Genomic DNA, 16,496 nt, shown 5'->3' with positions numbered 1-16,496 from the left:
ATCACGTATCAGGAAATCCTAGTAGAAAACATCATGTCTTCTGTGAAGCTGAAGCTTGGGCGTTATGGGACCTTCCAACAGGACAATGATCCCAAGCAGACCTCCAAGTCCACCAAGGCTTGGTTTCAGAAGATGTGGAAGATTCTGGACTGGCAGTCACAGTCACTTAACTTGAACACCATAGAAAAACTTGTGGGAAGTTAAGAAGGTGGTTGTAGCACATAAAAACAAAAATATTCGTGATTGGGAGACCATTGCTCATAAGAAATGGGCTAAGACTCCTCAGGAAAGCTGTCAGAAGCTGCTGTCTGGCGATGCATCATGTCTGCAGCAATTGTTAACAGCAAAAGGTCCTCTACTAAGTACTAAAGACGCCTGTTATGAAGGGGTTAAAGGATTCTGAGACTGCAGAAGTCATAAATGAAACAAAAAAACTGCTCCTCCATTTAGCACTCTGGCCATCTGCATGTTGGGGGTTACATGGTTTGTAAGCCTGCCCTCTTGCATCAGTTTATTAGTAAGCATATGACCACTTTCTATGACTTTGTTTTGTCTGTTTGTATATTCCCCTTCTGTGATTTTAACTATGTTAGGGTAGGAACCCACACTATTCAAGGACCCTTGAAGCGGGTTGTGGGCTCACATATTTTGGCCAAAATTTCAGCTAATACCTCGCATTAATCAGTATTTATCAGTAACATGCAATGCGGCTTTCAATGCTGGGGGGAGCCCAGGCTGCCAGTGCTGGTGTGGTTTACCTGTGGGTGCAGGGTGACCCGCTGGATTTATATATGGCGTCATCTATAGGTTTGTAAGCATGCATGGTGCACTACATGTACCACGTGGCCTGACAGCCTATATCTGTGCAGGGGTCAAGAGGGATGTCATCTCTCCTTATAGAAAGCACCCAAAAAGTGTGTGGAGGTGGCTGGTGAGTGAGTCAGTGTATGGCATTGTCTCTCCCCAAGAAGAGCACCCAGAAGGGGTGTGAGAAGACACCTGAGAGGTGAGTGAGGAGACTTATAGGGCCATGCATGCTTCTCTGGGTAATGTAGGCAAATAAGGAAGATGGAACAATACCTCTGCAGCGCCATCTATTGGATGGCAGCATTCCTTTAATTCAAAGTCAGATCCTTTATACAGGTCTTTATAACAAAGATTGGGAATAAAAAAACATACAGAGACAGCTGTTTCGGGGATGTTTGCCCCTCATCTTCCTTCTATGCAGGGGTTAACACTAATAAGCCACCCCCTCAGTATAAGGAGGGCTTGTGAGTGGTTGACTCATCAGTGCCCAGCACACGTGTAAACTGCTTTACTGTTTAGCACTGTGGCCGTCTGCATGTTGGGGGTTACATGCTTTAGGAGCCTGCCCTCTTGCATCAGTTTAGCAGTAAGTATATGGCCACTTTCTGTGATTTTTTTTTCCCTCTGTTTGTATATTCAGTTCCTACGATTTTGCATAAGTCATGACAAAATATCGCTAGCAATATTCCGCCGCGGGGAAGGAGGGGGGAGCACTGACAGGTCTCTGCAATGAGCCTACCTATTGATAATTACCCTCTACTAGAAGTAAAAGGTAAATGTGTTGGCACAACAGTCGTGCCAATACACCTACTAAGGACTGTGCCAGATGACAGATACCCCAGTAGTATCAGAATGTTACCTAAAGTATACAAAACTACATTGTGAAGTTGGAGAGGACATTCAAGGGGAAAACCAAAATTAGAAGTTGTTTCCTGAATTAAAGGACTTTTGCTGTATGTGAGATCCAGTGACATTTTTTTTTTACTTCTAGCAGAATGCCAGGCTGCCCACACCTTCCTGCCTCTACTTTGCTTCCAGCTATGACTGACAGCGAGTGACATCTACCATGAAAAGACTCAGATAGAAATCTTTCCTTTCAGAAAATCTAAGTGCTCAGCAACTTTGTATACTGAACAATTAGGCGGCGATTCTGCTGACTGCCTTCCCGCGGTTTTAGATGGGACAGCATTCCTGAGATGGAGAGATTACATACAAACAACACCTTGAGATTGATTCGTTCGCGGTGTATCAAGGTCCTGCGCCAGACGGAAATCGCTGAAATTTTGCGATTAAGAATTATAATAATTGAGCAAATATTATTCATTATTCTTTAGCTATGAACTCAGCAAACACACGAGGCGCGACTGTTACCTCTCTCTGAGGGAAGATCTGTTGAGCACAGGGCTGGGGGGGTGTCTTAGGATTGATGGTGGAGCCGAGCGAGACAGAAGGGGTGAAGTTCTGCAGGGTGATTCCAGGAGCCTTTTGTTATTTACATTGTCCAAGGACATCTGAAGGTCATCTATATGCATCTCCCTGAAGTCCTATAGACAAAAGTAGTAAAAAAAAAAAAAAAGTTATTTCAAAGAATAATTTTAAAGGTAAACTCCAGTAACAGAAGAAAATCATCCATGGTGACATAGTGTGTGTTCTGTACATTATAGAGATTGTACAGTTGAATAACACTACTTTATATCTGCCCCCTATATGACTTGTATCTTGCATTTACCAACAGTTTTTTCCTGTGCAGGCTGTGTACCTGATTTTCAGTCCTCTCTGAGCTAGTCGGAGGAGCCTGGTGCCTTTTAAATACACTGCACATGGAGAAAACAGTAGATTCTGATCCCCAATTCTCTGCACTACACACAAAGTCAAAACATGACCATAGAAGTTACTAGAGATCTACTGAGCAGTGGAGATATGATATCTATATAAGCATCAGCTTCTCTCCCTCCTCCTCCTCCTCCCTTCTCTCTCCATAGACTTCAATGGGCAACATATGTAACCCCCCTCTCCCAACCAGTTGTTTTGATAGCTCTGTTAGGCCGCATTTACACAGCCAACAGCAAGTTGCCCCTAAGGATCATATATCACAAGGAACATGGGCACCACGTTCGTATTCTGTGTGATGTGCAGGAGACGCCACATTTGCAGGTTCTATGCTCGTGCAAGACTTGCGTGTAAATAGATCGTGCCGCATCATTGCGAGAGACAAATCGCCCATGGAAATGAACCCACTGCAAACTATGGGGTCTATTTTCACGTGGGTCTTGTACGTCTGGCAATGCATACATCTTTAGGAACTGTATGCATAAGCTCTGTGCAGAGGCGAGACCTTCCCATGTGAAGAAAGTTACAGAGTCGAAAAATGAAAACTTGATTTCTCGTTTATATAAACCAGCAAAAATTACGTTTAGAGGCAGAAAAAAAAAAACTCTCGACAGGAAAGAAAGTGTTCTATCCCTTATATGTGAGGAAGAGGGTGTGCAGCAAACTCGCATACAATTCCTACACCCTGCCTCACACCCACCATTTTCTTGGTGAGGCCGTCCACCTGGGCAGGTAGCACCTCGACCATGTTGGTCTATTCATTTCATGTAGCTCACCCCAGAAAACCCCTTTAGGGGGCGCTCCGCCATCTTTCTATTCTATATTCATTCAGTCTTCCCTTGACAATGAGCAGCTTCACTGAAGTGACTGGGACAGAGCTGAAATACCAAACACAACCCATGGACAGGTGTGGCACTGTTTTTAGAAGAAAGTATCCATGTTTTTGTTAATCCAGGGCTACCCTTTAATTTCACGAATTAACTCTATATATTTATTTATTTTCACGTATTCTTTAAATACTCCAGCCTTACAATAGACTTCTACGGTGAATGAGAAGCGAATGATTTCTCGTTGATCGTTCAGTCGGGGCTTTTACACTGAACGATAATTGTTCAGATGGATGTGGGAATCTGAATAGTTTATAAGTGCGTGTAAAAGGGCCCTTATACTTGCAGCAGTCGTCTCATTATCACCACCATGGGCGGGAATACAATGAAAGGCAACAGCCCTATCATAAAGCTGGAGGCGGATAACACAGAGCGCACCAGTGGATAGCTGATTGACAACTCCCGCCTTCTCCCTCCTCACACGACATTCTCACATAGAAGTCAATTGCTTTGTCTTCTTTTTTAATTGCATTTTCTTTCATCAAGGTGTCTGATGCAGCAGCCCAGGGATCTACATAAGGGCAGCAAACTACAGGGGCAATATCCCGTTAGCCAAAAGTCGCACGAAAAGTAATATTGTGCCATCTAACTAATAGGTGCAATGAAAGAATATAGTGAATGCATAATTATTAGTTTGCCATATTCGTGAGACAAGCCCTCCCCTTTCTCCTCCTCCTCAGAGTGATTGCCGAAGCAGCCAATCAATCTCCACTCGGTGGAGAAATCCAATATATTCTTTAATTGAAAAAAAAAAATACAAAAATTAGACCTGTCACCCATCTCTGTTTTAGTAGCTAGCTGTATTCCCCATGCAACAGCAATTCTGGAGCACCTTTCTTAGAACTCCATGTTGTGTCACTCCTCTGTTATTCCTCTTGGAAATTTATGAAGAAATGAATCATAGTCTGACTTTGTCCAATCAGGGCTGACAGCACCAGACTGTAAGGACACACCCTTTGGCTGTATATTAAGCCATTACATGATTTGCATCCTGCATTTTTCACTAGTTTCCCCCTCTGAGGGCTGTATACCTAATTTTTTGTGCTCTCTGAGCTGTTGGTTGGAATTTGGCATCTTCGATGTCTTCTATAATCTGTTGATATAGAAAACTGCAGATTCTGCTCCTTAACTTTCTGTAGTACACACAGAGTTATCTTCTCATCAAGGAGGACACTAGAGAAGGACTGAGCAGTTGAGATGTAATTCCAGTGGCTGAGAAGCATTAAGTTGTTCATCATTGACTCCTGCACCCCATCTATACAAATCTCTGCTTTTCTCTCTCCTCCCTTTCCTCTTCATAGACTTTTTAGGGCAGCATGCATCATAACCCTAACTCTACAGCCTATTCTCCATCTGGTTACCCAATTCCTCCAGAAAATGTGTGCATAGATTGATAACCGGGTGTAACCAATTAGGTAAGGAGGCCTGAACAATATGACTGGAGAAAAATATTTAAAAAATGTGGACATTAAAGGCGCAACTCCTATAATCAATAGAGAGCATTCCAATGAGTAATCAACCCCGTTCTTCTTTATTAGATAATTAAAAAGAACCAGTAATAAAACAAAAACGTCTTATCTGCTGCACTATAAGATCAGAAAAACAGCTGTTCTCCTGACCTACAGGGCAGCAGATAAAAAATGTCTAGGTTTTTAAAATATTTTTTTCTGGTCTAATTAGCACGCCCCACTTCACACGGTTGGCAATAGTGGACAGGCAGCACCGTTTCCCGTTTTGCACAAGGGAGATTAATTCCTCTATATAGAAGTGTCAGTAAAAAAAAAACACAATCCCTTTTTAGTCTTGTCTTGGATTCCTTCACAATACGACATTGTCCAATCAGTGCTGACGATGCCAGCCTATAAGATCACACCCCTCTGACTAGGGCTAGGTTACCACCCAGTTGTCACTTTATTTATAACTGTCTAGGAAGAAGAACGCCACAATGCACAGAAAAGATGCTGCAGAATAGTTATTTCATGGGGAATACTAGTAATTACTAAAATAGATGTCAGTCGAGTCGACGGACGGATCCTCTTTAAAGGAAACTTGCCAAAAAACCGTTGGCACATCCTTCTCTGCATTTGGAGTGCAAAACTTAAGACAAACAACCCTCGGTATGTGTTTGGATTGATTTTCCTCTAAAAACCTAAAAATAAAAATTTCCCAAAAAGTTAAAATAAACATCAATTCCAATCAAAATCCACCTGAACCGTTTCAAATCCTTTTTTGGCATAGCAACAAATCACGCGCCCCTATGAATACCTACAGCTAGAAAAAAAAAAAAATCAGAGAAAGAAAATCATTAGCTTTAGGCTGTGACTGAGCAAGAGGGATGGAAATTATGAGGAAAGTAATTTAGATTTCTGTGTGCTGATGAAAAAAAAAAATCCATTAATCAAGCGGCATCAGCATATCGATATCCGGCATTTGGCAACTTGGAGAAAATCTTATCTGCATGGGGAAGTGGCCAATACGAGGTTTATTGTTTATTCTCGGAATTTTCGAGCTGTCAGGTTCATTCCAAACACGTTCTGCGTTTAATTTCAAAGCCTCGCTGTGTTTTCAGCTGCTAATAAAGGTAGATTTCAATCTCCCTTTAGTTTGCTGGGAAGCTCGGCGGCTCTGGGCCATCCGGGGAGTGATGAATTAAAGACCAACCATGGCTGTCTAGCAGCGCCCAAAAGTTCTTGCTGTTAATATAGCTTTTTTTTTTTTTTTCCTTCAAACAAATCAATTTTAATTAAAATCTCTATGATAAAACAGTCGTGAATCACGAGGACAGTCTGAGGAAAGTAAATTATATGGAGAGAAAGAGAAGAGAGGGAGAAAATATTGCGGAGTCTTCCGTGAGGTTATCGTTAACGGTGTGAAGCTGGAGGCAGCGAGAGGAGAAAATTGGAATTTAAAATAATGGGGTCTGCATGTTGAAACATTGTTGCGGCTCCTAGAAATCTGTGTTCTGGGCTCTAGCAGCTGCTAGGAGAACACTGCATTACGGGGAGGTTTTCTCCTTGCTTGTATAGCACAAACATATTCTGTAGTTCTGTACCCCAACTTGGGGGCAACTTTATTAGAGACACCCATCTAGTAATGGGTTGGACCTCCCTTGGCTTTCGGTGCAGAAGCAATAAGTCATGGCAAAGAGTCCACTAGGTGTTAAAGTCATTCTGCAGGTTTATCGGCCCCTGCGGACAGGAAGCTTCAAATTAGATGGAGATGCTAACATGTTCCGAACAGTTGACAAGAAGGGTCATCGATTCATGCTGCTTGTGTCAAATTCTGACTCCCATCAGCACGGTGCGACAGAAATCTGAATTCTTCTAAGCTGGGGATGTTTTTCCGCTGCTCAGTGATCCACTTTTTGTGCGATTTTGCACACCGGAGTCTTGAGGTGTCTCCTAGATACAATGGTGCTGGTAGTCTGCCGGTTAAGCCCGTCCATGCTAAGGAACGATGAACTGTGCTTTCAGACATATTACTTGGAGCACCAGCGTTGTATTCAGTTGCAATCTGCTTAACTGTACAGTGCCTGTTCGTCAGAACGATTCTTGATACCCTCTTTTGACCCCTTTCATCAACGAGTTGTATATTTCTCACTGGATGGTTTTCCTCAAATCACACCATTTTCGGAATACTCTCCATACCGTTGTACAAGAAAACCCCACGAGGTTGGCAGTGTCGGAAATCCTGGCCCCGGCTAGTCTAGCACCGATGACCAGACTTCATTGGAAAACACTCTGAATGCTGAATTTTCCGAATTCTAATGTGGGTTCACAGTGAAACTGATGCACGGAAAACTTGTTAATTGGTTTTATGCTACATTCTGGGGTCAAGTATGTTTGCTTTTGAAGCAAACAAAAAGTAAAAAAAAAAAAAAAAAAAAAAAAAAGAGACAAAAACATTGTACACACCCGCAAAGTACTTACACCGTAACGACTAAGTGGTACAAGGAAAAACTGAGAAGCAAATCACAATTTTACTTTTCCCATTGTGATATAAGAGCTGTGCTTAGGGTGGTCTCACATCTACGTTGGAACCTCCAGACGGAGGTTTTGTCGTAGATGTGGGTGAAAATACTGGAAGAAAAAGTGCTGAATGAAACACTTTTTCTTCCATTCAAGAGGCCGGCCGGCTGGGTGTAAATGGGTGGAACACATTATAGTTAATGGGGTCTGCCCGGTTCGGTTCTGTCCAGAGCAGAAAATTGGAATTCCCTCCACCCTCTCACAGCACACGGCATATCACGACAACATAAAAAAAAAAAAAAAAAGCTGCACCCCCCCTCCTGTTTTACTTTTTTTTTTATTGGTCAGGGTGAACTTTTTATTGACTGAGAAATTTCGGAACACTTACAGAAAGCCAGCAGACGTGGAAAAAATACTACGGGCTGACGGGAAGGCAATGCTCCGGGGCTGCTGGGAAGGCAATGCTCCGGGGCTGCTGGGAAGGCAATGCTCCGGGGCTGCTGGGAAGGCAATGCTCCGGGGCTGCTGGGAAGGCAATGCTCCGGGGCTGCTGGGAAGGCAATGCTCCGGGGCTGCTGGGAAGGCAATGCTCCGGGGCTGCTGGGAAGGCAATGCTCCGGGGCTGCTGGGAAGGCAATGCTCCGGGGCTGCTGGGAAGGCAATGCTCCGGGGCTGCTGGGAAGGCAATGCTCCGGGGCTGCTGGGAAGGCAATGCTCCGGGGCTGCTGAGAAGGCAATGCTCCGGGGCTGCTGAGAAGGCAATGCTCCGGGGCTGCTGAGAAGGCAATGCTCCGGGGCTGCTGAGAAGGCAATGCTCCGGGGCTGCTGAGAAGGCAATGCTCCGGGGCTGCTGAGAAGGCAATGCTCCGGGGCTGCTGAGAAGGCAATGCTCCGGGGCTGCTGAGAAGGCAATGCTCCGGGGCTGCTGAGAAGGCAATGCTCCGGGGCTGCTGAGAAGGCAATGCTCCGGGGCTGCTGAGAAGGCAATGCTCCGGGCTGACGGGAAGGCAATGCTCCGGGTTGCTGGAAGGCAATGCTCCGGGTTGCTGGAAGGGAATACTCCGGGTTGCAGGAAGGGAATACTCCGGGTTGCAGGAAGGGAATACTCCGGGTTGCAGGAAGGGAATACTCCGGGTTGCAGGAAGGGAATACTCCGGGTTGCAGGAAGGGAATACTCCGGGTTGCAGGAAGGGAATACTACGGGTTGATGGAAGGGAATACGACGGGTTGCTGGAAGGGAATACGACGGGTTGCTGGAAGGGAATACGACGGGTTGCTGGAAGGGAATACGACGGGTTGCTGGAAGGGAATACGACGGGTTGCTGGAAGGGAATACTACGGGTTGCTGGAAAGGACATTTTCTCACTTTCCCCTATTAAAATACATTACAATATTTTTTATAATCGCATGTTCTGCTGTAATATGGAAAAAAAAAAGCTTAAAATGATAGGTATACTTAAAAGCGCTCATGTAGAAACCCTTCACATAGAAATTCATTTAAATTCATCAGTCATTGTCATACAAAGCATTTTAATAACTAGTTAGTATTATTCATCTGAAAACAAATGGACTGTGAAAGCACAAAAACGATCCGAGCGGTTTATACATCTCATTTTAGCTGCAGCAATTAAAACGCTACTCAAACCATCACATTTTTTCCTGAGCTGAAACTCAGACGTGCGCTATCACTTATTCTTACCCATGATGCACTTGTAAAGCGTACTCGCTGTAAAAAAAACAAACAAAAAAAACCCTTGTGCAGAGTACCGTCTTCCTAATTCACTAATCAGAAGTTATCAGTGACTGGTCCGATATATTAGGCTGTATTCCCACAGGGCAGTTGAGGTGCGGTTAAAAACACAACAAAAATCATCCTCCTCTGCAGCCGCTACTCGGACCCCTCTGCCCTGTGCCGGTCACTGCATCGGCTGCCCATCAAATGCAGAATTCAATTTAAACTCACTACCTTCATCCACAGCACAGCGCCCCCCTATATTGCCTCCCTCATCTCAACCCACCACCCACCCCGGGCCCTCCGCTCCGCTAACAAAATCAGACTAAATTCCCCTTTAAATCGAACCTCTCATTCCCGCCACCAAGACTTTTCCAGAGCAGCACCAGTCCTCTGGAACGCGCTACCCAAAATTATCCAGGCAATCCCCAACACACAAAACTTCAGGCATGCTCTAAAAAATGCACCTCTTCAGGGAGCCACAATCAACCGCCCCCTGCAGTCACAATTTGACCATTGTCTATGTGTATATCATCTTTCACTCTCCACCTCGCCATACCATGCACATCTCCAGCCCCTTTACCTTCTGTATCACCCCATTACTTGTAGTATGTAAGCTCGTTGGAGCAGGACCCTCACCCCTACTCTGTTTCCATTAACTGATTACTATGTAACCGTGGTTTTAAAAAAAATAGAATCTTGTTATTTGTATAGCGCCAACGTTTTCTGCAGCCCTTTCAGAATTTTCTTTTATTTATTACCCCCCCCCCAAGTTGGGTACTCTTTTTACTGGCCTCGGAAGGATGGAAGGCTGAGTCAACCTTGAGCTGGCTACCTGAACCACGCAGGGATTGAACCCACAACCTTCAGGTTTTGAGCAAAAGCTCATTTCTGCTGACTTAACACTCTGTGACACATGAGGCTCTAGTAGTTTTGTTCCCACTGTCTTGTAAGCGCTGCGGAATATGTTGGCGCTATATAAAGATTATTATTCTTTTTATCGGCATGAGGAAGGTGTATAGGTACAACAACAATAAAGAATAATATCTCATGAAATAGGATTATAAAGGCTGCAGCAGCCGCATGTAGCTGAACCTTTACCCACCTACATTGGGCAATGGCAACATGATTTAAAAAAAAAAAAAGAGTATGGCCATGGACCACCATAGGTAGGCAAGATTTCGAAGACCTACATCCGCCACAGCATAGAAGCACAGCCTAAGGGGTTTTCCATGAAAAAAAAAAAAAAGGTTGGTATGTGGCCGATCCCCAGCATGTGCCATTTATAGCCACTGCAGGCACAATGGCGCATCTTTACAAGTGGCTGTGCCTGGTACTGCAGCTCGGTCCGATGTAAGAAACAGTACAACGATTTTTAAATCTGAAATTTTTGTTTTTAGGGTACGCTCATCCATAGCAGAGATGGTGTGTATTCTCCACAGAGGATTTCACCATTTCGATAAAAGGGATCCAGCCTGCTGGAGATCCACAGCAAAATCGGTGCCAGATTTTGACATCTTTTTTAACTCTTGATTTTGGGGTGGGTGTTTTTGCAGAGGAAAATCCGCACCATTTCAGCTCCCCGTGAATGTACCTTCAAAATCTTTATTATTCCAACCAAGTTTTAGGCCTCCTGCACATGACCGGGTTGGATTCTATATTCGAAATCCCGAAGCGGAATCCAAGCCTGTGCCCGGCTGGGAACCCCACGTACCTGTCTGGATTCTTCTAGTCTGTACTACGGATTTGCCGGCCGGCGCACAGGCGCAGTACAGATTCTGCCATGCCGTCGCTAGGCGATGACGCGGATCCCGCGGCCTTTCCGCAATGATGATTGCGGAAGGGCCATCGATCGGACGGTTTCCATTGACTTCAATGAAAGCCGTCCACACAGAATCCACCTAGAAATAGAGCATTCTACGGTTTTTCCCCCACGAGCGGAAGATCGCAATTGATTTCCGCTCGTGGGCAGGAAAAACCACTTTTCCACAGCATGCTATGGAAAACATTTGCTGCGGAATTCAGAGGCGGGCATCCGCTCTGGTTTCCACAATGCAAATCTGGATGTGTGCAGGCAGCCTTCTGTGTTATACTATATAACTGTACGGAGTTATGTATTTTTCAGCTAAGCAACATAGTATTTATTTCATATATATTCTTGAACTAGCTGATCTCCCCGGCTTCGCCCGAGTTAGCATGGTACAGGTGTTTACCTGTTGTTCACACAGAAAATGTTCATCAAGTCATGGTTACTTCAGAGGAACCGAGGAATAAAATATGTTTACACATAGAGGAGCATTAGATTCTCCTCAGACTGCATGTACCGATGTCCCTCTGCAGAATCTGCCACCCCCCACTCTCCTCACCTTTTACCCTTAAAAGGTAACACGCCTTTTATTTAACCCTAGGGTGGAGGATGCAGCTTTTTCTTAGCCGTAAAGGCATGCTCCATCCCTGCAGTCCATTGCCTCTTCCTTATATACTTTACAGCCTTTCAGTATATACACAGAGGTCAGATAGAGGTGTGGTAGATTCTCCTCAGCATATACACAGAGGTCAGATATACACTACCGTTCAAAAGTTTGGGGTCACCCAAACAATTTTGTGTTTTCCATGAAAAGTCACACTTATTCACCACCATGCGTTGTGAAATGAATAGAAAATAGAGTCAAGACATTGACAAGGTTAGAAATAATGATTTGTATTTGAAATAACATTGTTTTTACATCAAACTTTGCTTTCGTCAAAGAATCCTCCTTTTGCAGCAATTACAGCATTGCACACCTTTGACATTCTAGCTGTTAATTTGTTGAGGTAAGCTTGTGAAATTGCACCCCACGCTTCTAGAAGCATCTCCCACAAGTTGGATTGGTTGGATGGGCACTTCTGGCGTACCATACGGTCAAGCTGCTCCCACAACAGCTCAATGGGGTTCAGATCTGGTGACTGCGCTGGCCACTCCATTACCGATAGAATACCAGCTGCCTGCTTCTGCTGTAAGTAGTTCTTGCACAATTTGGAGGTGTGTTTAGGGTCATTGTCCTGTTGTAGGATGAAATTGGTTCCAATCAAGCGCTGTCCACTGGGTATGGCATGGCGTTGCAAAATGGAGTGATAGCCTTCCTTATTCAGAATCCCTTTTACCCTGTACAAATCTCCCACCTTACCAGCACCAAAGCAACCCCAGACCATCACATTACCTCCACCATGCTTAACAGATGGCGTCAGGCATTCTTCCAGCATCTTTTCATTTGTTCTGCGTCTCACAAACGTTCTTCTTTGTGATCCAAACACCTCAAACTTGGATTCATCCGTCCACAACACTTTTTTCCAGTCTTCCTCTGTCCAATGTCTGTGTTCTTTTGCCCATCTTAATCTTTTTCTTTTATTGGCCAGTCTCAGATATGGCTTTTTGTTTGCCACTCTGCCCTGAAGCCCAAAATCCTGCAGCCGCCTCTTCACTGTAGATGTTGACACTGGTGTTTTGCGGGTACTATTTAATGAAGATGCCAGTTGGGTACCTGTGAGGCGTCTGTTTCTCAAACTAGAGACTCTAATGTGCTTATCTTCTTGCTTAGTTGTGCAACGCGGCCTCCCACTTCTTTTTCTACTCTGGTTAGAGCCTGTTTGTGCTTTCCTCCAAAGGGAGTAGTACACACCGTTGTAGGAAATCTTCAATTTCTTAGCAATTTCTCGCATGGAATAGCCTTCATTTCTAAGAACAAGAATAGACTGTCGAGTTTCAGATGAAAGTTCTCTTTTTCTGGCCATTTTGAGCGTTTAATTGACCCCACAAATGTGATGCTCCAGAAACTCAATCTGCTCATAGGAAGGTCAGTTTTGTAGCTTCTGTAACGAGCTAGACTGTTTTCAGATGTGTGAACATGATTGCACAAGGGTTTTCTAATCATCAATTAGCCTTCTGAGCCAATGAGCAAACACATTGTACCATTAGAACACTGGAGTGATAGTTGCTGGAAATGGGCCTCTATTCACCTTTGTAGATTTTGCACAAAAAAACAGGCATTTGCAGCTAGTATAGTCATTTACCACATTAGCAATGTATAGAGTGCATTTGTTTAAAGTTAGGACTAGTTTAAAGTTATCTTCATTGAAAAGTACAGTGCTTTTCCTTCAAAAATAAGGACATTTCAATGTGACCCCAAACTTTTGAACGGTAGTGTATTCTTCACAATATATACACATAGAGGTCAGAAAGAGGTGCCGTAGATTCTCCTCAGTATATACACAGAGGTCAGTTAGATTAATGTGCCAAATTTCACACTTGTACAATACCAGGAAGTTACATAACATAGGTGGTGTACTTACTTTTGCAATAAGCATTGAATAATGAAGTTGTGACCCCTTTACTTTTACCTATTTAGAACCTAAAGATGCCAAATTTCACGCTTGTACGACACCGGGAAGTTACATTACACAGGGGTGCCAATACTTTTGCAATTAGCATTGAATAATCGAGTTGTGACCCGTTTACTTTTACTATTTAGGATCTAAAGAATGCTCATGCCAAAGTTCACGCTTGTACAACACCGGGAAGTTAAAGAGTTAGATTTGGTACATTACATATGGGTGCCAATACTTTTGCACTTAGCATTAAATAATCAAGTTGTGACCCCTTGACTTTTCCTTTTTAGGACCTAAAGAATGTTCCTGCCGAATTTTATTTTTGTACGACACTGGGAAGTTAGAGAATTAGTGGCGGCTTTCACACACACACACACACACACATATTATATATATATATATATATATATATATATATATATATATATATATATATATATATATATATATATATATATATATACACACATACATACACATATATACACACACACATACATACATACATACACACACACAAATAGATAGTATATTTAGCTTAAATGAAAACAAGATTTGGAATTGTTCATCCGTAATTAATCATTTTCCGGATACTGTATATATTGAGGCCGCTGCTTAGCAACACCAGGCGGGTGACACATACTAGTAGGTGGAGACCCAATGTTTTTACTCATATTAACTGAAAGTGTTGGTGGCGCATATTAATACATACCACCAACGCTTCCTCTCCAGGAAGAAAAGGAACAAAATGGTCACCGCTCCCCAGTGCGAACAACAAGAGGAGGAACCATCTGTTTTTTTTTTCTTCCAACCAAGTACATCTGTAAGAGGTCACAGAACACAACACATCAGGCGACTTCATACCCCCCCCCCCTTACTGGTGAACATGGCCCACCAACGTAGTGCCTACGGATTAGCAGATGGATAGAAATCAATTGGGAATTGAAAAGAAAACACAAAACTCAACAAGCAGACAGAAAAAAACCGACTCTATCCGGGAAAAAATGTATCCAGGCTGCGAGCCGCACGAGTCAATGTTGTGCAAGAACGTAGATCTATCCTATCCTGTGAAACAGAATCTTACAATCTCACATTTCTGTATCCTAATTTGATGCACTTTGCCTAAAAACAAAGAATTTAATTATTTAGATTTTTTTTTTTCACAAAATGTCACCCAGAAATCATCATTGGATATATGGATGTCCCTTCCAATAGGTGGCACTGTGGAGGTATTATTCCATCTCCCTTATTTGCATATTACCCAGAGTCTCCTCACTCACCATCTAGGTGCTCTCCCCAAGGAGAAAAGATAGAGTTTCTGACTTCATATATTAGGTCCATCTTCGCTCCTCCACACACCCAGTCGGAAATCTAAGCCAGACGAACATTTCTGGTATTTACACCCATCTCTGGCATAAATTATACATAAATGTGTCATGACAGGGTGGCCTTGCCCCTCCAACAAGCCACACCTCATTTTCAGAAAAGTGGTGTAGAGCAGCGTACCTAACAGAGTTGCAAACAGTTTGCGCAAGTGGGTTTTGCGTCACATTTGTAGCTTTTTTTAACCCCTTAAGGACAAAGCACAGCAAATTTACGACACTTGGTCCTAGGCTTTAATCCCGGCCGATAGTAAAAAATACAGTGTGGGATTAGAGCTCCTGCAATGTAGCAGGTCGGGTCCTTGGTTGTTCGTTACAGCCAAGAACCTGGAGGAGAAGGCAGAAGTGTTTTTTTGACCTTTTCTGCCTTCTCCTTTCTAGGTTACATAGAGCTCAATGAGCGTTATGTAGTGAACAGAAAAAGCAGAAGTGTGACTTCCGCTATTTGACCCAGCGATCACAAGACGGTGCCAAGGCAAAGTGACTATTGTCACTACAGGGGTATCTTTGGCTCATATGGATGCCCCAGCTACAGTAAAAAAGTGTGAAATCTTAAATACAAAAAAAAAACCACAATGTGAATGACCCCCAGTGGTCTTATATCACGTCATGTGGGATATAGAGCTGTAAAAAAAAATAGCTACACAAATAAGTATAAAAAAATTACAGAATAAACTAAAAATATATATAAAAAAGAATATGACCCACCATCGGTGCCAACCAAAAATCCGTTCCAGAAGTCCTGCAATGCTATATTATAGCAATCATAGGTGCTATTGTACAAGTCCCGTACAGGGACATAAAAAGTGTTAAAAAAAAAAAAAAAAAAATATATATAAATATATATATATATATATATATATATATATACACACACATACATACATACATACATACATACATATACACACATACACACCTTTTCTGTTGCTTTTTCCCATATTACCATAAGAATTTTAATTTTTTTAAATTAAAATCCCACATATTTGGTATAGTTTGATCCGTAATGACAAGTACAATAAATTGAACCCGCTTTTTTTCCTGCACAGCAAAAAGTGTAAAAAAAAAAAAGTGGAGGCAAGATGCTTATGTTTTTCATTCTGTCTTCCAAAAAAAGACAACAAAAGTGATGAAAAAAGCCGTCTGTTCCCCCACAATGATACCAATAAAACTACAGCTAGTCTTGTAAAAAATAAGCCCTCACAGAGCTCCGTCCATGGAAAAATAAAAAAAAGTTATAGGACTCTGAATGCAACGATTTAGAAATAAATAATAATCCCCCCCAAAAAAGGGGCTTTTATTGCGGAAAAGCGGAATAACCTAAAAATATATAAGAATTTTGGTATTGTTGTAATCAACCCGCAGAATAAAACCTATTGTCATTTATGCTGCACAATTACCACAGTAAAAAAAAAAACAAAAAAAAACACAATGGCAGAATGTGATGTGTTTACTTTCCTTGTGATCATAAAAAAATGAATACAAAATGTTAGTCTAGGCACCCAAAAATGGCCCCAATAAAAAT

At 42.7% G+C, this 16,496-nt stretch overlaps 1 protein-coding gene across 3 annotated transcripts in view; it reads right to left on the bottom strand.

The window, feature by feature from the left end:
- The window catches only part of SPATA6 (spermatogenesis associated 6), a 72,080-nt gene that overhangs the window by 35,954 nt on the left and 19,630 nt on the right, over positions 1 to 16,496 (bottom strand). For all 3 annotated transcript variants that reach the window (XM_066597622.1, XM_066597623.1, XM_066597624.1), the window contains exon 7: positions 2,179 to 2,351. In XM_066597622.1, the coding sequence (XP_066453719.1) occupies positions 2,179 to 2,351 (173 nt within the window). The remainder of the gene's footprint in view (positions 1 to 2,178; positions 2,352 to 16,496) is intronic.

Source organism: Eleutherodactylus coqui, chromosome 3, assembly GCF_035609145.1.
Source record: "Eleutherodactylus coqui strain aEleCoq1 chromosome 3, aEleCoq1.hap1, whole genome shotgun sequence".
In the NCBI taxonomy this organism is placed as follows: Eukaryota; Metazoa; Chordata; class Amphibia; order Anura; family Eleutherodactylidae; genus Eleutherodactylus; species Eleutherodactylus coqui.
The sequence above is the reverse complement of the archived record's forward strand: the minus strand, read 5'-3'. Positions and strand labels throughout refer to the sequence as shown.